The sequence below is a fragment of the Phodopus roborovskii genome, unplaced genomic scaffold, assembly GCF_943737965.1.
Source record: "Phodopus roborovskii unplaced genomic scaffold, PHOROB, whole genome shotgun sequence".
In the NCBI taxonomy this organism is placed as follows: domain Eukaryota; kingdom Metazoa; phylum Chordata; class Mammalia; order Rodentia; family Cricetidae; genus Phodopus; species Phodopus roborovskii.
Window position 1 is genome coordinate 15,261,256 of NW_026126629.1, and position 22,133 is coordinate 15,283,388.

Consider the following 22,133-nt stretch of genomic DNA (forward strand, 5'->3'; position numbering starts at 1 on the left):
TGAACCCACTTCTGAGACAGCCAGAAGCAAGGAGCCACTGGGCATGTGTGGTCCCCTCCCTACAGTACTGCTCCTTTAAAGGGATTCTTCTGCCGCCCTGACACTCATTCCTTTGCGCTTCATCAGAGATTGAGCAGTCAGCCCCCAAAGAGCAGCCCCAGGCTGGTCTATGCTGGGCATGAGAACAGGCAGCATGTGAGCCAGGTCACAGTGTTAAGGATAGAGGAGAGCTGGAAGTCTGGGGATAAGTCCCGGAGCTTTCCATGCTCTTATCTTCTCTGAGAGCCTGAGCAGCTACCACCTTGCCTTACCATGGACTCTTCTTCAGGGCCCACAGCCCCACCAGGCTTAACTCAAGGTCCCAGCTTTATGGCCAGTACTGGCCTACATAGCCATTGGAACAGCACTCAGAAGGTCTCCACAAGAGCCCCGCTTCTATCTGTGAGCCCTACGGTAAGTCTGGGGACCGTGTGTGTGCATAGAGACTTCCATCCCCAGCCCTGACCTACCCCCACTTTGACAGGCAGATAGGCAAAGTCTGAGTTTAGATGCATGACCTTGGGCATCACTTAACTTCTCTGAACTTTCCCTACAAACTGGCTGAGTAAGCAGGGTAAAGGCAATGTCTTTATTTGCAGAGATCATTGGAGGACCAGAAAGGCAGGCACTGTCTGCTCTTGGTGGCAATCTGTTCTTTCCAGACATTGGCTAGATACCTTGTGGAAGTATTATAGAGAAGAAGGCATGCCCAGGCTTCTGGATTTGTACAGGCCAGAGTGGGATGCTGGGCAGGACAAAGAGCAGAACACCCCCTTTCCCTGGGAGCTATCCTTATTCCCTGTACACTAAACTCACGGGGCAATGCTCTCTCTGCAATGACCCCGAAAGGAACCTAAGCTTGCTTTCTAATGGAAAGTTTTTCTCCCTCTTTTGTCAGGCTTCAGTGTCAGTCCTATGTTACAGGTGTGGCAAGTTCTCCCTTAAGGCTTGCTATGGGATATGCATACATTGGGAGGGCAGGCTCTACTCATGGTCACCCAAGACATCTCCCTGTTCTGCAGGCACACATCTGTCTTGCCAGCCTTCAGCAGACAACCTGAGCCTTTTACCTTTCATTTAGGAGCCCAGCACCTGCACATATATGGGCTTGGGGTTAAATTTTGGAAGACCTGTACTTTGTCCTATGCCTTGGTCATAGCTTTTCACCTGTGTCTCAGTTTCCACACTTGCCTTATTGGGGACTTACTCTTCCTTTCCAGGAACATCTGTAATTGATGCCCTCTTATTTCTCTCTCCACAGGCATCTGGACCTGAGGCTGCTGCCTGGGTCCCCTTCCCCACAGTCGATGTTCCAGACCATGCTCACTATACCCTGGGTACGGTGATCCTGCTGGTGGGGCTCACAGGGATGCTGGGCAATCTGACAGTCATCTACACCTTCTGCAGGTGCCTGCTTGGTGGGCCTGGGTGAAGGGCACTGTGCATATCCAGCCATGCAGATAGGGCAGAATACAGGGGCAAAGTGTCACCCAGCTCTATCCAGGCTACCTTAGGAATGGCAGAGAAGCAAGGACTACATGTTCTGTAGTATCCAGTCTAGGTATCAACTTTTAAGCTGATGAAAAGGGAACAAATGGCCCAGGGAACCTTGAATAGCTTGTGCATGCCCAGTGAGCTTCAGGCATACCCTCTGAGGCAGGCAGGTACTCCAGGACCTTCAGGTCTCTGCTCATTCTACCCTGCTCTCAGTTCACCTCTAACATGCTCTGCTCCCAGAGGAAACCTCCCTGTGCCTTGAAGAGCATCCCTGGACACAAGGATTCTTGAACTCCCAGCAGCTAATCCTAGCAGCCAGCCTGGCTTCCTCCCCACTTGCCCTGCTGGCTGCTGGCTGAAACAGGCGGGTTGGGAAGCTAGCACAGACTAAGCTCCACCAGTGGGAGAACAGAGCCAGTCCTTTATTCTCTCTTGAGCCCACATCGATTCTCTGCAACATGTAGCTGTGGCTTCCACATCACTGTTACTCTTGTTTGTGCATTGGTTAGAAAATGAATTCCAGCTTTGCAACTTCCTGAGTTGTGATGGGGACCAAATCCATTTGTGTCTTCTGGAGAAGGGGTCCATGATGCCTCCCTTAGGAGTAATTATTAAGATGAATAGTCCTAGAGGAGGGTTGTGAAGGTTCTGGTCCCTTGGTCAGAGTTATAGGTCTTGGGCCCTTTGCCAGCTCAAGAGTGAACAGCGCAGGGCCAAGCTGGGCAGTAGAAGGAGGGAGAGGAGAAAGAAGAGAAGGAGGCCCACGTAGGTAGTGAGAAGGAATCATAGAAAGTGGGAGGGGTAGCCAGAGAGGATTGCCCAAGGGACAGAGTGAGTCAAAGGAGGGAATGGTCCAGAGAATGAGAAGAAGAAAGGGGGGAGAAGAAGAAAGGGGTGTGGCCGAGAGCCAGCTTCCTGGGCTGCACAGCTCTTTCTGGAGATGCTGCTCTTCACTTTACTATGAAGGACGGCCATGGGAGATCCTTTGCCTGTATTAGTGGTGATACTTGCTGGACTGAGAGACATGCCTGTGGGTGGCCCAAGAGCCCCCGCTTATGTCTATTTGTGTGTGTGTGTGTGTGTGTGTGTGTGTGTGTGTGTAGAGGGTGTGTGTGTGCATGCATGGCATGTGGTGTGCCCGTTTACATTTAGTGTACTAGCTTTCGTGTATACAGGTATGCATGAATTGCTGAGGGTGAGGGAAGGCTCCCATAGTTCCACGGCACTGACTTCCTCTGACCTCACAGGAGCAGAAGCCTGCGGACACCGGCAAACATGCTCATTATCAACCTTGCAGTCAGCGACTTCCTCATGTCATTCACTCAGGCCCCAGTCTTCTTTGCCAGCAGCCTCTACAAGAAGTGGCTCTTTGGGGAGACAGGTAGACACTTGGGTTCATTTTCGCTGTGGGGAGGAAGGGCTCTTAATGGAGGGATGCTGCAGTGGCGGGAGTCTTCCTAGATGAGGTGCTTTGCTCTTGTTGGGCACAGGGGGCAGCACCTTGAATCCCACAACTGAGTGAAGAGGAAAGATGAAGGTCTGGCCCTGATAGCCCTGCCAGCCTGGCCAGATGTGGCAAGCAAGCAGGGTCCTGTATTCTGGGAGGCAGGGAAGGAGCGGAGTTTGTCCCATCCTTTGGGACTTTCTTCCCCAGGGTCTTAGGGAAGTGGGTGTACCCACAGGTTGCGAGTTCTATGCCTTCTGTGGGGCTGTCCTTGGCATCACTTCCATGATCACCCTGACAGCCATAGCCCTGGACCGCTATCTGGTGATCACACGTCCACTGGCCACCATTGGGATGGGATCCAAAAGACGAACGGCCCTTGTCCTGCTAGGTATCTGGCTCTATGCCCTGGCTTGGAGTCTACCACCCTTCTTTGGCTGGAGTAAGTGGGCTGGTGCTATTGGGGGAGGGGCAGATGGGCTGCAAAAAGGAAGTTTAAGGGAAGGTTGGGTTGGCCAGCTGGCAGAGGCTCTCATGGAACACAGAGGTCTCAGGTCAGATGGTCATTTGTGGCATGACCAGCATTGGGAGAAGCATCAGGGAGCTGTCGCCAAATATGGGGGTTATTGGATGGGAACAAGTGGGGCATATTTAATGCTGAGTTTGTCGGCAGCCGGGCTAGCCCTGGATGGTTCTGGGGCAGTGAGGCCTCAGCAGGTGGACAAGCAGCACGGCTTTAGCCCTGAGGATCACAGCCGCAGAGCTACAGAGGGGCTAGCTCCAGGCAATGCTAGATTGGTGTCCCTGCTAGATCCAACTTGGGAGTCTCCTTTCAGGTCTCTCAACTGCCCCTGGCTTTCTCAGATCTGGGCAGGGTAGGCTTATTATGGCTGGAGCCAGAGTGTGCTTAGGAACCCCGAGCTTCACATTTGAAGCCCCGACAGAACAAGGAGCCTTAAGCAACTGAAGGCTGAGCCCCTGTCCCCGGCTCCCAGGTGCCTATGTGCCTGAGGGGCTGCTGACATCCTGCTCCTGGGACTACGTGACCTTCACGCCCCAGGTGCGTGCCTATACCATGCTGCTCTTCTGCTTCGTGTTCTTCCTACCCCTGCTTGTCATCGTCTTCTGCTACATCTTCATCTTCAGGGCCATCCGAGAAGCAGGCCGGTGAGTGCGCTGTGTAGCGCTGAACCAAGCAAGGTAGGGTCTGCCCATCAGAACATACTGGGATGCAGGTAGGTTAAGACAAGGGAACTCATGTGCTTATGAGGTGAGGGCATCTAGGAAAGCTCCTAGAGACAAGTCTTCTGAGGAGGGGCTTATGACTGCACTCCTGGCAGAAACACAGGCGGGCAGCTGAGGCTCAATAAGAGGCCTTTCTGGAAGTCAGAGCTGTCTGTGTGGGAAAGGATGACCCTTCCTATGTGTCCCCAGTAGCTGTGACCTGGTACTTGCTACAACCCAGATGCAACTTTCCTAGGGCCTGTGAAGGCTGGAGTGAGTCCCCTCAGCGGCGGCGGCAGTGGCATCGGCTGCAGAGTGAGTGGAAGATGGCCAAGGTCGCACTGATTGTCATCCTCCTCTTCGTGCTCTCCTGGGCCCCCTACTCCACGGTGGCCCTGGTGGCTTTTGCTGGGTGAGCAGGAGCCATAGCACTGGTGTAGGGGATTAAGGGACAGGTCCAGCCAGGTAGCCTCTCCTTCCAGCCTGACCCCAAACCAGCCATCCTGATACTCCATGTCCAGCTTGACAGCCTCACCTCACAAGGCTTACCCAGTTCCTGGAAGCTTCCGGGATATCCTGGGGTAGCCCTGGTTACACCCAGGAAGTCTGGGGACATCCATCTCCTTGGGAACATGCAGATATTTCTGAGGATCAGGTTCCCTCTTAGCCTGAGCTATAGGCACACAGCAGGAGCAGCTGCTTCTAAAGAATGGATCCCTAGGAGGTTCTCTCTAGTACCCTCTATGGCTCGAGTCTGGTAACCATGGTGCCTTCAGCAGCATGGGCATGGGCTGGATTTCCAAAGCACTTCTATGAGAATGAGATTTTGGTATTTTGAAGTATTTGGGTACCAATCTTTTTGAGTAGTAATAATGCAGTCTCCTAAAGGAGAAGTTTTCTCTAGGACATCCAAGGGGATAGTGTACAAGATGGGGTTACGGTTTAGCAACATTGCATACGAGATCTGAAGGCTAGGGACAACTGAGTGTCATAAAGAGGTATTGTCAGCTGCATAGGTTCTAAGGGACAGTGGGACCTAGCCACCCCCACCCCTGCAGGTGTGACATATCTTCCTCCTAGAGCCACACCCACAACCATCTTTAATATCCTTCCTACCCACCTTAAACCAGAATCCTCACTGTGCTGCAAGTCTGTCACCATGGGGCTGGCTTGCCTGTGTTGGTTTAGGCTGGGCTGGCATTGTCTTAGGCTGGGCTGGATATTGGTTTAAGCTCAGCTGGCATTGGTTTAGTTTGGGCCTTGGCAGAGTCAGCCATAGAGACAACTGGGGGTATGAGTAGGGAACCGCACACCTTTTCTGTCCTAGGTACTCGCACATCCTGACGCCCTACATGAGCTCAGTGCCAGCTGTCATCGCCAAGGCCTCTGCCATCCACAACCCCATCGTTTATGCCATCACTCACCCCAAGTACAGGTGCGGCCTCCTCCAGGCCTTCAAGCCCACCTAGGGGCATGGAGGGTCTGAGCCTACAGATGAAGGCAGAGGTTATCTGCCTCTCTGATTTCTCATATGTGTGTTAGTTGGGGGTTATGAACACCTTGGTGCAGCTAGCAATACTGGGAAGGGTCTGAAGTTGCCATGCTCCCTCTTCTTTCCCATATCCTACACGGCATCAATGGTCCCCTGTGTGGAAGCCAATCCTAGCTACACAGCTGTCTCATAAGGCAGCCAGGGCAGATGACTAGCAGTACTTCCTATGCAGAGGCAAGTCCCCAGACTGTAACAACCTGCAAACACCCCAGCAGGGCATGCTTGCTTCCACCGGGGGCCCTGGCAGCACCCAGAGGTAATCTGGCCAGGTCCACACTCAACTAAGAAGCAAGGCACTGCTGTGGGCCTTCAGAGTTTTCAGTTTAGTGATGTCCAACACTGACCTCAGTCAGTCCAGCCCATAGTACTTAGGTGTGTCCATGGCACCCATTCCCAGAGATGTGACCTAGGGCAACCATGTTAGGACTTGAAGCGATGTCTAGTTGGTTGAACCCACTACCCCAAGGCTCTCACTCTGTGTCCACCATCCCCTGGATCTGTTGTTAATCCCATCAGCCCCGGGAGCCCACCAGTCTCTTTCACCTAGATGTCTGTCTGTCCCCATTACCAGCATCTGTCTGTTCATCAACTCTAACCCTGTATCAGTCTGTCCTTTCCTTTTCCCTTTCATGTCCCTTTACTCTAACCAGATATGTAACTCCTACAGGGCAGCCATTGCCCAGCACCTGCCTTGCCTTGGGGTGCTTCTTGGAGTGTCAAGCCAGCGCAACCGCCCCTCCCTCAGCTACCGCTCTACCCATCGCTCTACACTGAGTAGCCAATCCTCTGACCTGAGCTGGATCTCTGGACCGAAGCGTCAAGAATCCCTGGGTTCTGAGAGTGAGGTGGTAAGGATGCTGGGCCTTCGCTGGCTGGGACCTCACATTCCCTCTCCCAACCAGCCCCAGGGACCTGAATCTGGTTGGCAAGGCCACATATCAGACTGGGAGACACCTCACCTCTTCTAACCTCCAGCGCATCACCCTCTGTGACAACTAGGAATACCCAGTCAGAAAGGAGATGGGTGGTCTGAAGTCACCCAGCAGCAGTCCAGTCTAAACACAGCCTTTCTGGGTCACCTTTTTCTCCATGGCAAAAGCTGACCCAGGGTCCTTGTTCCTTTGCACTAAGCCACCATCTTACAGGAGGTGTGAAGGGCTACAAGCTGCAGAATAGGGGGAAGTACCAGCCTGGGATCAGACCTGGCTTCAAGCCGTGACCCACCACACCCTCACTGTGTGATCTGAGAGCCAGCATGGCTGGACTGACCAACTACCTTCCACTGTTCTATCGTTGAGGCCTTCTGTTAAGCTGTGGAGCTGCCAGGGTCCCTTCTCTAAGCCACTAGTAGAAAATGAGGGGTCTGTCTTATTTGCTAATAGAAGCCTTGACTCTTGTGAAGGCCACCTAGCTAAATACCCACATGCTTAAGCAGGCAAACACTGCCAACTCCAGTATGAGTTTTCCTGGACTTTGGTGACCACAACTTTGCAAATGATGCCATGGGTCCCCTTCAGTGAATGCCGGTGTTGAGGCTGGCGCTGGAAGAGGTATGAGTACGCTGTTAGGAAGTTGTCCCTCAGCTGGGCATTGGTGGCACACACCTTTAATCCCAGCACTCGGGAGGCAGAGGCAGGAGCTAGTTCCAGGACAGGCTTTAAAGCAATACAGAGAAACCCTGTCCCAAAAAAACCGAAAAAGAAAAAAAAAAAAAAAGAGAGAAAGAAAAGAAAAGAAAAAGAAAGTTGTCCCTTCTCGCCTCAAAGTTGCTCTCCCACCTCCCCAGGGATGGACAGACACAGAAGCAACAGCTGTGTGGGGAACTGCCCAGCCAGCAAGTGGACAATCCTCCTGTGGTCAAAACCTGGAAGATGGGACAGTCAAGGCTCCTTCCAGCCCCCAGGTATGGAAATCCAAGGTTTCCAAGGTCCTTAGACCCTGCCAGTCTGTGAATGCCTAGGGAGCCAGGCCAAGTAGCCTAAGAAGCAGTCAGAAAGGTAGGCTTGTCGTGTGAGCAGGCCTCTCAGAATCATCTCTTCCCATATACCCCAGCTTTGCCTTGCCTGCCTGGAGGGCCTGTGACTCCCAGACATCCCTGTTAGGGCCTGAGTATGGTCTGTGACCAGGGGAGATTCTGAATGTGACTGAGTGACTATGTGTGCATGAAGCGTTGTTGGTGATGTTGTGCCATGACAGATGCAGAGTTATAATTGTATGTGCTCATGAAAATGTGCCGTCTGCATCAGAGAACAACTCATGCATGTGTGGCCCATGTTCCTGACACATGCTATCTGTCACTGTGATGCCTCTGTGTTGTGTGGCTGATGGAGTGTAGATGCTTTTGTCCGATTTTGATTCTGAACATACCTGCGGAAGAGGCTGCAAGCTGTACAAGTGCTCACTGCCAATGCCCTGAGCTCAAGATGTCACTCAAAGTACTCGTAGCTATAAAAAGAAGGCCAGCTGTCAGCCCGGGTGCCTATGGAATGGAATGTCGATGGTGTTAGAAAAGGCCGTGTTTTGGAACACTGGAAATGCCATGAGCACAGGCAGTCCCTCCCCCGTCAGCTGGCAGCTTCCCTGTTCTCCTCTTTCTTACACGGAGCCCCCTATCAGCCACTGAGTATTCTGGAGCTTCCTTAGCCACTCTGGGATCATGGGTGTGTCCTGTCTTCTGTCCTTATGCTGCTTCCCTATGAGTAACCTGCTGCTGCTTCTGCAGTTGGGAAGCCCCCCCCCCCCCGTGCTGTATCCCAGGCACAATCACAGAGGTCAGGCCACAAGCCTGAAAGTGGCCTGTGATGATCAGCAAATGGTTGAAGACATAATATCTCTCCTGGATGGAGGCAGGACCACGGAGACAGGCTTTTAGCGTGGAGGGTCAAGCATTAGCAGTTGCCAAACACAAGTGATAAGCATTGCCATCAAGTCGCAAGTACACAGAAGCAACTCCCTGGGGTTCCCTGGGGGAAGGGGTTGAGCTGTCTGTTTGACATCCTGAGTGAACACAGTGGGACTCAAGAGAAGGAACTTGGTGTCCTGGAACAGTGTGTGTGTGTGTGTGTGTGTGTGTGTGTGTGTGAGAGAGAGAGAGAGAGAGAGAGAGAGACAGAGAGAGAGAGAGAGAGAGAGAGAGAGAGAGAGAGAAGAGAATTAGGAGCATCCAAAGAGACCCTGGGGATAACACTAGGGATGTAGAAAGGAAGAGGGGCAGGTGGTAGGTGTGGTAAACTGTGCAGGTGTGTGTGGGTGTGTGTGTGTGTAGGGGTCTCCTGACCCTGGGGAACAAGGAGCCAGAAATGGGCTTAATCACCTTTGCAGTACATCCAGGCCCTTCTGATGTGCCCCCAGGGAGATTGTGGTGGGCAGGATAAGCCTGTGAGGTGTACTTCCTGAGGAAGCTGGTGCTACAGGGCAGGCAAAGGGCGAGTGAGCTGGGGAAGCAGGGATAACAGGGACACCAGGCCTCACATATACAGGATTGCAGAAGAAAGATGACCTGGGTAGGGCCCATGAGAGTTTAAATCTCAGGAGTGCAAGAGCCAGAGGCTGTCCCGGGGGTTATCCTGAAAATAGCCTGAGATTTTGCTGGCTCCTTCCTTGAGGTGTGGTCCTTGAGAAGGTCCACCCGCAACCTTGACCACAGCCTGGAACTTCTACACAATTGCCGTCATCTGTTAGTAGTCTCAAATGTGAAGTGGTATTAGAAGGCTGCCCTGTGAGACAGATGTGTATTGTTTACTTTCAGACCAGGGGACAGCTCCCCAGCCTGGACCTCGGGATGCAGGATGCCCCCTGACCCTCCTTTTCCTCTGCTATTTGCCCAGCCTTATCACCTCCTTGTCACACACACAAACCCAGGATTATCTCCAAAGCCTGGAAGCTCTGGAAGGTCACTGTCACCTGTCTACACTGGACTCACGGCTCCAGCCCCCTTCCCACACCATCAAAAGCCTGTCTTGAAGCATGGTCTGCACGGCTCAGCAGCCACACCTGGGTTCTGCCTGAAGCATGGACCCAGGCTCTCTCTCCTGCCTCACTCCCAGCAGCCACCTCCTCTTCTCACACACCGGATACTGCGATTGTCCAGGCGATGACAATAGCGATGTCACCGAGAAACACATCATTTATTTATGAGTCAAGCATCTTGGCTAGCCTTTGTGACCAGGCTGCATTGGTCCGGAAAACGCAGCCCAGCGCCCCCTGCTGCCAGTGGTCAAAAGTGGAACACAGACTTGACTTTGCACACCAGAAACACGTCTTCAATTCTAGCTCCCATATAGCATTCACACTGTGGCCCACACTCGCGTGCACATGGGCACTGGCGAGCACATAGGCACCTGTCTGCATGTACACCCTGCCCTTACTGATTGTTTTGTGTCAGTGGTCTAAGTTCCTTCCACATGTGGATCTGACAGGACACTGGAAAATAGAAAAACAAGGTCTCTTGTGATAAACATGTCTACTGGTACTTCTATGGAGAAGAGAACAGGTCTGGTCTCCATGCCTCCAGCAACTTCCTTCTCCCTTCCCTAAGGATTTTCACTCCTGAAAATCCATTTCAGACTGTAGGGGAGCAAACTAGAGGAGGCACAAAGGCCAGTTTGGCCCATCCCCTTCTCCCCAGGGAGGTGTGGAACTCCACCCAGCCATGAGTACCAGCTGCTCTCCAACTGGTTTCGGGTCTCCCAGGGGAGGCAGAGGGAGGCTGGCCTTTCCCTTTAAGATCATCTTCTCACAACCCTCCCTTACCCAGAAGCAAGTCATCAGGCAGTGCCAGAGTCCAAAGAAAGAGCCTTCTGCTCCAGGTACAGCCTTGCTGGGGCTCCAGGTCCAGGGTCAGGTGCACCAGGTCAGCCCCTTTCTTTTTGGTTATGCTGTGTGGCGGAATCTTCCCCATCTGAGAAGGACAGATAGGCCTGGGGGACAAGGATGGAGTTAGGGGTAGATGGGATGGTGCAGAGGATGGGATGGGATGGGATGGGAGAGGGATGGGATGGGGTGGGAGAGGGATGGGATGGGATGGCATGGGAGAGGGATGGGATGGGATGGGAGAGGGGATAGGATGGAATGGGATGGGATGGGAGAGGGATGGGATGGCATGGAATGGCATGGGATGGGATGGGATGGGAGAGGGATGGGATGGGGTGGGAGAGGGATGGAATGGGATGGGAGAGGGGATGGCATGGGATGGGATGGGAGAGGGATGGGATGGGAGAGGGGATGGGAGAGGGATGGGATGGGAGAGGGGATGGGGTGGGAGAGGGGATGGCATGGGATGGGATGGGAGAGGGATGGGATGGGAGAGGGGATGGCATGGGATGGGATGGGAGAGGGATGGGATGGGAGAGGGGATGGGAGAGGGATGGGATGGGATGGGAGAGGGATGGGATGGGATGGGAGAGGGGATGGGGTGGGAGAGGGATGGGATGGGATGGGATGGGAGAGGGGATGGGGTGGGAGAGGGATGGGATGGCATGGGATGGCATGGCATGGGATGGGATGGGAGAAGGGATGGGATGGGGTGGGAGAGGGATGGGATGGGATGGGTGCTGACCTCCTAGCCCATGAAGGTGGAGTTGCATAGTACAAACAGATGAAACAGAGGGAAAGAGCACACGTTCCCCCCGGCTTCTTCCCCTTGCTATTTCTATGACCTTGAGCAAATTGCCGAGCAACCCTGTAATATTAATACTCTTACCGTGCTCCCTATGTATGCCAGGCTCAGGGTATAGGGCTGGAGTTGTGGCAATTAGGAAATTACTCACATCCAAGCCTGCACTGAGTCCTCCAGGTTAGTGTGGTTGAGAGGACCAGCAAGATGCCAACTCCCCTGAGTCTCAGTTTCCCGAGCTGGGAGCTGGAATGACCCTCAATCTATCTCCAGGTTACACACGATCTGAAGTCTCTCTTGGGGGAAGACGGGCTTCTGGGGCATCTTAATGCAAATGTCATGATGGCTGACACCTCAAGTCTCTGTACTGTCTCTGGAGCATAGGCTGAGCATGCCGCACATGCTTCCCTTCCCTTCTCCTTCTGGCTCTGTGTCCTAGCAGCTGAGCAAATGGCACTTCTTCCCTACCCCCTGTCGTTCCTGCGCAAAGGGCATGGAGCCTGGCGTGCAGTGCTGGCAGCTGTAGCTTTCCATGCTGCCGTCAAGTTTTCCAGGGCACAAATGAGACGGGAGAGCCAGGAATAACTGCTTGGGCCCCAGAGGGTCTAGAGGGGTGGGACAACCCCAGACCTGGCTTCAGACCTTTTCCCAAGGGGTCAAACAGCACCCTACTCCAGGCCAGGACTTTGGAAGATGCCTATAGCCATCAGGAGCCCATTATCTGACTTGAGTCCCATTGAAATGAACCCAGGCTCCAGTAGGACCCGAGTCCATTCCCTGTGTGACCTTGGGGAATGTGTTTAACTTCTCTGAGCCTCAGCTCTTACAATCCAAGGTGGCAGCGTCTTAGGACCCCAAAGAAACTGGTGTGAAGGGCCCTTTCCTGTACTTGGCCATGTTCAAAGTACTACCATTTCATGGTCATTTTTATGTATGGACCCATAAAAGTGACCCGGGAGTCAATCAGCACTCTTGGGAATGGAAGGTTTTTCAGACCTGCAGGAAGCTAAGCTAAGTCCAGGGCCCCACAGGGCCCCACGATGGGTAAGGTGCCAACTCACGGTCCTTACCAGGAACAACAGAATAGCAAAACCCCTACCCAGAGGAGGATCCACAGTGGGCCCACTGACTAGAACAAGGGTGCATGGGCTCTGCAGAGGGAACAAAGGGGGCCAGTCCTCTCTGCCTGCCCCTTGGGGATGGGTGTTCTGGGTGCCTGACACCTCTTCCCAGGGTCTATATTAGCTGTGTGAGTCATGGTAGAGTGGCTGCAAGGCCACCGGCAGGCGGGCCCAGTGTTGGGTTACAGTCCATTTATGGGCGCAACAAGGGCAGATATCAGTGTCGATGGCATGCACTCCCAGCTATTCTTAGGAGCCTCCCAGGAGCTCTGCACAGCCTGGCCAGGCAGCAAGGGACACAGCAGGCAAGGCCAGGGCTCGGGGTCCTGGGGCCAGGAACAGAGATAGGAGCAGAGATATGGGCTGGAAAGATGGGGTGCATGAGTGTTCTCTTACCTGACTCTGTGCTATTTGTCTGCAGAGGAAGCCACTGCTGTCAGTACCGGTATGTCTTACAGTGTGACTCTGACTGGGCCTGGGCCCTGGGGCTTCCGCCTACAAGGAGGCAAGGACTTCAATATGCCCCTCACTATCTCCCGGGTAAGTGAACATTGTCCCTAGCCTTAATCCCAAAGGGGCAGGGCATTCTTGGAAGAGGGCATGCTCATGTCCATCTGTCTGTCAGTCAGTCTGTCTGTCTTCCCAGGGCTCTTGGAAAGCAGAGCCTGGCCTGTTCCTGGCCTGAAGTCTAGGACTGGACTGGTCTGATCTTGGCCACAGCTGAATTTGCTCACTCCAGCTTGTTCTCTGGACTTCGCCCATCTAAGCAAGATGTCATGGACAAATAGCTGGCATTTTGAGTAGAGGAGCAAATGCTGAGTTCGCAGGGTGGGTAGGCCTGTGGGCAGAGAATGCAGGGCCTTCCTAAGCCCTTTCCTAGCAGGGTAGGCTTGGGGTATTCCTAAACTTGGGATCCTTCCCTAAAAGTGGACAGTTGCTTAGGGAAGAACATTCCTAGCATAAGGAAGGCGGCTAACAGGTTGGTAGATGGGCAGATCGTTGTCCCTGCTGCCTGTTGTCCTGACATAAGTCCAGGTTAGCCTGTCTCCGGTGTCCCTGGACAGAAGACAACAGCCCATCCTCTCTCTGCCATAGTGGGCCTGACAAGAACCTCATGTCACCTGGCTCTTGGGCTGAGCCTGTCTTCCTCACTTGAGCCCAGGGCTGCCTGTCTCATGACTTTGCTCTTGCTAGGCTGGGGAAATGGCCCTGGGTCCTGTAGCGTGTTGTGAGGAACATCACTGCCCAATAGAAATGGCACAGAATGTCGTGTGTTGTGAGGACGGTTCCCATTTGGGTTGGAGAAACTGAGGCCCAGAGACAAAAAGTAGACATGCTTGAAAGGAAGAGAGGAGTGGCTTTAATTACCGCCATAACCTGTTGCTGTCTGCTCGATATTGGCTAGATAAAGCACCCCACAAGTCCTGGTAGATGTGGGACTGAAGGCCCCATGGCTTAAGGGTACTGAGAAGCATACAGGGAACAAGTTTAACCTGCTTGGTGGCTGAGCCCCTGGCAGGACTGATCTGGGTTTAAGGGGCAGGGTTAGACTCCAGGGTGTCACTGTGAAGTTGGAGGGTGGAATCAGGCAGAATTGGGTTGCTGTATCTCCCACAGAGTGGCAGACACTTGCCTTGGACCTGGGGCTAGCACTCAGTGGTAGTGGGGAAGCCTGGAAAGTGCTCGACAGAGGGGCAGAGCTGAAGCAGCCTTGGTCCTCAGATCACTAGGCATGTGGAGTGGTCTTTGGGAAAGGACATTGTCCTTCACCTCTCAGCTGCAGATCTGAAGTGTCTGTCCTCCAGACCTACTGCCTTGAAAACCACAGGGCCCCTATTAAGAGGACACCCTAAACGACGTACATTCTCTGAGACAATGTGGTGACATGTGGGTGTGTGAGTCCAGTGACCACCCTCAACCCAGTCCCTACACAATCTCTGCTGCTGTGACGGTAGGTTTCCTCTCTGTATAAAATAGGGCTTCTCTCATCATGCCCAAGTGCCCTCTGGTCTGAGGGATGATTGATTGGATGCCTAGGATTGAGCCCACCATCCCTAAGACTCATTGCTGGTGCTCCGTGCTCTGTCTAAAGGGAACAAATTCATCCCCAGGATCAGTGGCACCCAGAAAAGCCAATGACCTCACTCAGGACCTATGCACCACCTGGCCCCAGATGGCCAGGGCTTAAATGGCAGCATAGAGGCTTTAAGCTAGATAGTAGGAAGAATGTCCTCAATCAAAGAGGGGGTAGTTGGGGTGAGCTGGAAGCTAGGGAGACAATTAAAAATAGAAGCCAGGGCATTGGGAGATGGGCTCATTTCTGATACATACCTCAAACCACCTGAAGCAGGGTGGCCTGAGCAACGGTGTTCAGGTCTTGCTGTCTCCTGAAAAATACAACTAGTGGCCACAGATACAATGGACGTTGGCATTTCAGGCTCAGTGCTGATGGCAAGACAGACACTGTGAAGACTAGGCCTGTGGTATTTTCGGCCGACGGGTACAAGATCCTTCTGTATTAGAAACACTCTGCTCACAGAGACACAGGGTCAGAACTCTGCCCATGTTCCTCCACAGTTCCTTGCTCAGGGCACAGTCACTGCAACTGTGAGGGGTGATCAGGCGGGAAATCTGGGGTTACCGGCTCAGAGCCCAGCAAACTAAGATTTCCATGGGATAGAGATGCCCATGGGTAGCACTCAAATGTCCTGCGTGCCCTAACTTCCCCGCTTGTCTTTTGCCTGTCAGTCCGGGCACTGGTGGAAGCTGGCCTCTCTCAAAAGAAGGTATGCATTCCTCCCAAGAAGAGCAGCTGCCACTTGCATTTTGGATGATAGCTTGGGTATCACCTTGCCCATGGCCTCCACCCAAGCACTATGGCATCAACCTGAACAGAAGACCCCTTAAGACTCTCATTCAGTGAGCTTGAGCCTGAGAATCGGCAGAGATACACTAGGATGGAGGGCAAAGCCTTTATTTATCCGGGACAGGTGCAGAGGCTTGCAACCTGAGCTGCCCTCTCCCTCTCCCCTCCCTCACCGTAGCCAATTCTCCAGGAAGCAGAGTTGAGGGAGCGATCAACAGGCCCAGCCCTCACCAGGACCCTTGCCTCTGGCCAGATGCTGAGGCTAAGTGCGGGGCCTTACCCCTTCATGGCTGTGGCACCCTCCACCTTAGGAAAGAAGCAAATGTCTTTGTGCAATTCTATCACGGCCTCAGTGATCTTGCCTATGAAATGGGGTAGGGCTGTTCACACCTGTGAGGGTACAAGTGTGGAAATGAGGCTGGCTCTGAGGCTAGTGTGCAAAGGAGCTGTGGGCAGGGGCAGGCCTGCCTCCTTATTGGAAGGCCTCTGCTCTCAGAATCTCCATCCTACCTGGCAGGCTTGCCTGGGCCATAGTCCAGAGGTTTTCTGCCTCTCCTCTGGTTTCAGTTTCAGTATTATTGAACCGTCTCAGTTAAGGTGGGGACAGTGAGAGCAGAGGACCCTTGGGGAGAGGACGGGAGGACAGTCTGAAACTATTCTGGGGGTGGCTGTGCTGGCAATTCCTGGAATCTCCAGGCCCCTGGAGCATAGCATCTTGAGCTGTTCTCGGCAGCGCCTATCAGTGCTGACAGGCCGTGCCGTTTATAGTGCTGCTGAAGGTCAGGCAACCATCTATCCAACTACCCGGCAGTGAAGATAAGGAACAGTCATGACTGGAGACTGCATTCTTAAAGGTTCAACTCTCCAGGTCCTCCTGTGACTCAATCTCACCTCTGACCCCCTAAATGTCCGGAAAGAAGCAGGCCAGAGGCCTCCTAGGTCCTGTGAGGGGCTCTTGCAGGTCCCTGAACCAGAACACAAGCCAAGGGCAACTCTATGGGCAGACAGGAATGCGGGCAGATACTATGGGGAGACAGGAGACTATGGGGACAGCAGATGTGAGGAGTCTATAGGCACCAGGGACAGGAGGAAATCCCCCAACTGTGAAGACACTCCAGTCCTTACTTCTAGCCTTCACATTCGCAAACATGGCTTCTCCACTCTGCTAGAGCCAGGTTCCTGCTTTCACTGGAGCTGTCCTGGGAAGCGTGATGCAGATTTTCCAGGGCCAAGTGCACACAAGAACACTGACGATTTGTTAGAGAAGTAGAGAGAAAGTGTCAGGATCCGGACAGAAGAAGATCCACAACACACACACACACACACACACACACACACACACACACACACACACACACACACACCAATCATTGGTATGTGTGGACCCAAGCCCAGGTACCCAGATGAGTGAAGGATGGGAAATAGAGGAGTAGAGACCTGTGGTTGCTTCTTGGGAGGAACTCTGATAGCATAGAAGGTGAAATGAGAGCTGTTTGGACAAACAAAGCAGGGCATGGGAGAGTCTGGCTGATTTATACACCAGAGTTGGAATAGAGATTGAGGTCAATGGGAGACAGAAGTTTCCAGAGAAAGGGCAAGAGTTGGGGCAAGACCCCAAGGGAGGCCAGATGGGAAAAGAGCCGGCCTGGCACGTGGTAGTTTAATCCCAGAGTTAAAATGCACTTAGGACTTCAGGGGGAATCCCTGCTAGACTTTGAAGGAGGGGTTGGGAAGGTTCCACTCTTTCTAGGCCGTTACTTGTCCTATGACAGCTACACCACACCTGGAAAGTTGTACAATGAGCTTCTGAATATGGAGAGCGATGCTAAAAATCGTCTGTAGAACCCAGGGGCCCCAGCGAGGCTGCCGGCTGTCCTCTCTGCTTCCGGGGAGCTAGCAGATCAGGAGGTCATGGAATGGGAATTTTGAACCACTGCATGGCACCTTGTTTCTCTGGGACCCTGAACAAAATGCCTGCTACATACTTCTAGGAATAGTAGGCTTGCACAGGACTAGCCACTGTCAACTTTGTCCTGTTTCTCGAGATACCATGGGGTACAGCCATACCGATCACATACCTGCTGTCTCTTAATGCTATCCTTGACTTTTCTGGAGCTTCTAGGGAGAAGGAGGTCAGGGCCAGAACTCAAGCTCCCTGGGATGGGAGATTCCATCAAAATCTTCTCAATTCCTCAGCATTCTCATGTCGCACACTATTTAATAACGCAATCCTCACAACACACCCAAGGAAGGCCCCACGCTCTTGACACCCAATGGAATGTGTGAAGTTTCAACCAAAGCAGGCTTAACTTGACCCACCATTGTCCCAATGCTTTTCTTTTTCACCTTCCTCCTAGCATGACAGTGGTCATGGCATGGCATCAGCTGTGCTGCCTCTGGGGAGGGGGCTGTGCCTCGCAAATCACACGTGTCCTCCTGAGCATCACGGCACCCATTTCTCTATTGTCCTTACCTGGCTTACACATTTGGGGTCTAGAAGAGGAATATTCTGGGCACAAGTTGGGCAGTGCTTAAGAAGACACCCAGGACTTTAAAGGCTGGCGAGCAGCAGTTGGTAAGGGAGGGCCCTTTTAGTCTTGTTGCCATCACCTACGTGGTACAGGTCAGTGCTCCTGGGACCCGTTCCTTAAGGTCATGGCCCAGCATGCATGGGCCGAGTGGCAGATCTTGGCCCAGTTTGAACTTGGTGTCCCACCTTGAGGCCTCTCTAGGCTCTGCTTACTGTCCTGTTCCACACTGAAAAGTGACTGTTGGCTTGAAACAATTGAAAAATTAGATAGAAATGTAACACTCATCTAGAGAGAATTTTAAATGCTCAAAAAGATATAGAAAACCTTTTTTTAAAATAAAAAAAAATATCTCCAATAACAAGTGTGCTTCGAGTCTTTTCTGAGACAAAGCCAACAGAGAAAGGAGAATGTAAAGTTAGAGAAGAAATGCGTGGACTAAACTTTTTATGACCCCCCCCCCCCCCGGCTCTAGGCAAGGGCCCAACAGTGCCAGTCCCCTCCCCTGGCCTGCTGAAGTTACTCGTGCAGTGGAGAGAAGGGATCGGATGGTCCTTGGCTGTCTTTAGCATCCCTGCCTCCATCTAGTCTCCTTCTCTAAGGACACTTGAGTAGAAAAGAACATTTCCCTACATGTGAACACTTCACCCCCAGTTGAGGGACACTGGGCCCTGCTTAGGGCAGCCAAAGGCCAGGCCAGCTGAACACTGATGGGCAGACACAGATGCAGGGCCAGCGACGCCAGGGATAGGGGGATCCAGCTTGGTGACGCCTTCTGGAATGTTTGACTACTAACCAGGCCCCTGGAGCAAGGATTACCCCAGCCCACGCCTGAGGATATCAGACAGGGCCAGGCACAGGGGAGGATAAGTACAAGTTGGCTGTGCTCTAGAGAGAAATATGTCACCAGGCAGCTCTAAAGACATGGTGTTTCTGATGGCCTGCAGCTGGCACTAACTGATCACGCCCAGCCGCCCTTGGATGTCATTCTGGTGCCCTTGCTTACATGGTTATCATGCTCGGAACACTCCCATACTGCCTAGCAGTGTCTTTGAAGCCCCACCCTTCTATGTGAGACTGGTAGCTGCTTCCCTCTGTCCTACCGCAAACTATTTGCTGCAAGGAACAATTGCTTCTCCGTAGATAGAAGCACTTGGGGGGTGTCCTTGTGTAGGGATGTCCTGCTATGGAGAGCGTTTTAGGGGATGACACACCCCAGGGCAGCTTTACTAATGAGATATCTTTCTCTGGGAATGTCCTGCCACAGAGAGGCCAGCTGTGGGACATGGGCAGTCCACTAGGACAGCATGGCACTGGAAACTTTACCCTGGGTGTTTTCATCTGTCTTTGAAGTGCTTCTAACGTAAGACGGCCTGATGGATGGAGAGTAATGAAAGTGGTGCGTGATTGAAGTGGAAGAATGGGATGTTACGGTTGCACGGTGACGATAAGAATTGGGTGTTCATATTCTTTCAGCTTAAAGATCACTACAGTGAGTTGTTAGAGACAGCACAGCCCTGCATAAACAGCCAGGAGACTGGTGGGCTTTCTGCATAGCAGCGAGAGGCTTGTCTAGGAATGCATCTTGTGTTCTTCCTCACTGGTGTGTGTGTGTGTGTGTGTGTGTGTGTGTGCGAGAAGACAGTTTTGGGTATTGTACCTCAGAAGTCATTGTTGTTTGAGACAGGGTCTCTAATTGACATGGGGCTCACCTACTCAGATAGGCTAGCTGGTCAGCAAGCCCTGGGAATCCATCAGTCTCTGCCTTTCCAGCAATGGGATTACAAGTGTATACCTACCCCTGTTTTTCAGTTGTGTGTCAGGACTCGAACTCAGATCTTTATGTTTGCACAGCAAACGCTTAACTGACTAGGCCATCTCCCCAGCCTCTGTCAGCGTTTTCCACCTCTGCATTCAAGACAGCAACACACTTCTCTCACCACGGGCTCCCGGTGGTGATGAACTAGGGGATAATGTTAGTTCTATGATGTCCCTCTGGCGTCTGGAGAGTGGAAATCAGGTGTGTTTTCTTGGCCAGTCAGGCTTTCATTTCTCTATTGTTCTTGCCTGGCAATTTGAGGTCCAGGTGAGAAGACACCTGGAATGGGGTGCAATAGCCCACGCCTTTAGTTCCAGCACTTGGCAGGTGGACACAGGACCAACTTCTGGGCAGTGGTATGACTACAACAAAATCGCTCATTTTCTGGGCACAGTGACTGCAGGGTACCTTGATGTGTGTATAGTTCCCTTCAAGGAACCTGGCAGGAGGCGTTCATCCATTCCCAGAGCTCGACCAGAGGCCCACACAGGTTTGGCACATGGAACATGGGGCTACCCCCAGGTCATCTGTAATTGCCTTCTAAGATGGTCCCCAGACCTTAACCAAAATCCAGCTTCTGGCAGTGTTAATAGGCAGTGTTATTCCTTTGGTATAGCTAGGAAGGTGGGTAGGATGTGGTCAGAGATGCCAAGAGAACTAACTGGTGGGCATGTAAGGGGACAATACTAAGGGATAGCCTCCAGCCATCTGGGCAGTGGTGTGGGAGGTGTTCAGAGCCTCCTCTTTCCTAGGATGTCACTGATAATATGGCCTGTGTCACATTCCATGTGATGTCATACAGGGACTTCCTACCGTCATAGGGTCAGCTCCTAAAATACTTTTATGCATAACTTCCACACACTAACAGATTGTCCCCCTTGCATGTCTCCTCAATCAGTAACCATTTATACTGGGGACAAAAACGAACACTTCCATGTGATATTATCAGAGACTGAGACATTCCATTGGGAGTCATAGAAATTGAAGGTAGTCCCCTTTAGTGACAACCCATGAGCTATTTTCCAGAGTAGAGCTGCTAGTGTCATTCTGGCCATTTCCATCAAACCACTCTAAATTATGTCACTAAACCTTCCGGAAGTTTTCATCTCAGATCACTGTGGGTAGGGTCACCACAGCACCCAAAGTACTGTTACTAAGGGGCTGCCATGCAAAATTTGGTATTATGTATGATGTCATTGAAAGTTCTTTGTAAGCCACCATGGCTTCCCAAGTAATAGTGGGTGTAGCTTTCCCTACATCCCAGAATGCAGTTTCAGAGTAGAGTGTCAATGGCATTCTGTGCGATCCAAGACAGAGCCTCCAGACAAATATTTTTGGATGTCAGTGGGGCACAGGAATTAGGAACTAGCTTCATAATTATACTTTTCCTTCCAGAGGTATGCAGGTAGCCAGAGAGCCTTAAGCCTGCCTTCCTTCACGGCCTGCCTGACTTTCACCCAAGTAGGGCTAATGGCTCTGGTAGTTTTTGGTGTATCTGTCCCGATGCTTTTGTGAGGGGACATTTATGCTGTCGTTTGGTCTGGCAATGACTAGAATGACTAGGGCAGGGAGGTGCCAACTAAGTCTTCCCTCATTTCTTGAACTGGAAAGTTCTCAATGGCTTTGCAGAGTGCAGGGGTAACAGGTTAATTGGTGCAACATGTAGTCCCCAAATATCGATGGCCTAGCACAGTGGGAATGTATTCCTCATTTAGGAAGCCTGATGTACCATCTCTGCCTCAGGTAGTGACTCTGGGATCCAGGCCCCTTCCAGTTAGAAACTTGGCTGTCCTCCTCTCAAACCTGTGCATTTAGTCAGTCAACAAGCAACGTGCAGTACTCTAGTGATGGTTGCTAGGGAAAGACCGGGCAGGGATGTGTGCTACTTCCACCATCATTCCACTGGTCAGAGCTGGTCCCTTGATGGCTGTCAAAAAGTCCTAGGCAGTGGAAGCCAGGTGAGGAAGAACAAACAGGCGTGGTGAGCAGCCAGCGTCGGCCATTGGGAATAAGCACTGTAATGGGTATCTGTTGGATACTACAGGTGACCCTTACCTGACTCACCCCTTCTTCTGCTGTTTAACCAGATCACTCCAGGCAGCAAGGCAGCCCAGTCCCAGCTCAGCCAAGGAGATCTTGTGGTGGCCATTGATGGTGTCAACACAGACACTATGACCCACCTGGACGCCCAGAACAAGATCAAATCTGCCAGCTACAACCTGAGCCTCACCCTGCAGAAGTAGGTGGAACACTGCCAGAGAAGGGGACGTGGGTGTGGTGCAGGCCTGTGATGGGGACAAAAGAGAGACTGCCCTCAGCATTTGCATGGGTCTAGCCTTGTGCTACAGAACTGTGTAAGAAGGATGGGCCGAAATCATGGCCAAGCTACCGTTGCCTCTCTTGACGGAAGTGCATTAGACAGACAGCAT

General features: G+C 52.3%; 2 protein-coding genes across 3 annotated transcripts in view; both read left to right on the forward strand.

The window, feature by feature from the left end:
* Nucleotides 1–312: 312 nt before the first annotated feature.
* Opn4 (opsin 4) lies at nt 313–9,579 on the forward strand. The gene is made up of 10 exons (XM_051206797.1): nt 313–453; nt 1,301–1,446; nt 2,784–2,917; nt 3,219–3,422; nt 3,976–4,147; nt 4,461–4,616; nt 5,532–5,639; nt 6,424–6,604; nt 7,543–7,659; nt 9,505–9,579. The coding sequence occupies exons 1-10, from the start codon at nt 313–315 to the stop codon at nt 9,553–9,555; spliced, it is 1,410 nt and encodes a 469-aa protein (XP_051062754.1). The 3' UTR covers nt 9,556–9,579.
* Nucleotides 9,580–12,713: 3,134 nt separating this feature from the next.
* The window catches only part of Ldb3 (LIM domain binding 3), a 58,228-nt gene continuing 48,808 nt past the window's right edge, over nt 12,714–22,133 (forward strand). Inside the window, exons 1-3 of one of the 2 annotated variants that reach the window (XM_051206892.1) lie at nt 12,714–12,796; nt 12,913–13,031; nt 21,792–21,943. In XM_051206892.1, coding sequence (XP_051062849.1) covers nt 12,939–13,031; nt 21,792–21,943 — 245 coding nt within the window. In that variant the 5' untranslated portion in view covers nt 12,714–12,796; nt 12,913–12,938. The remainder of the gene's footprint in view (nt 12,797–12,912; nt 13,032–21,791; nt 21,944–22,133) is intronic. The other variant, XM_051206893.1, reaches the window with a different exon arrangement.

Bases quoted from the DNA above. Each gene is read 5' to 3' on its own strand.
- Opn4 (XM_051206797.1), top strand. From the start codon at position 313: ATGGACTCTTCTTCAGGGCCCACAGCCCCACCAGGCTTAACTCAAGGT. The intron at 3,423-3,975 runs GTAAGTGGGCTG...CCCGGCTCCCAG, and splicing joins ACCACCCTTCTTTGGCTGGA to GTGCCTATGTGCCTGAGGGG. The intron at 5,640-6,423 runs GTGCGGCCTCCT...TAACTCCTACAG, and splicing joins ATCACTCACCCCAAGTACAG to GGCAGCCATTGCCCAGCACC.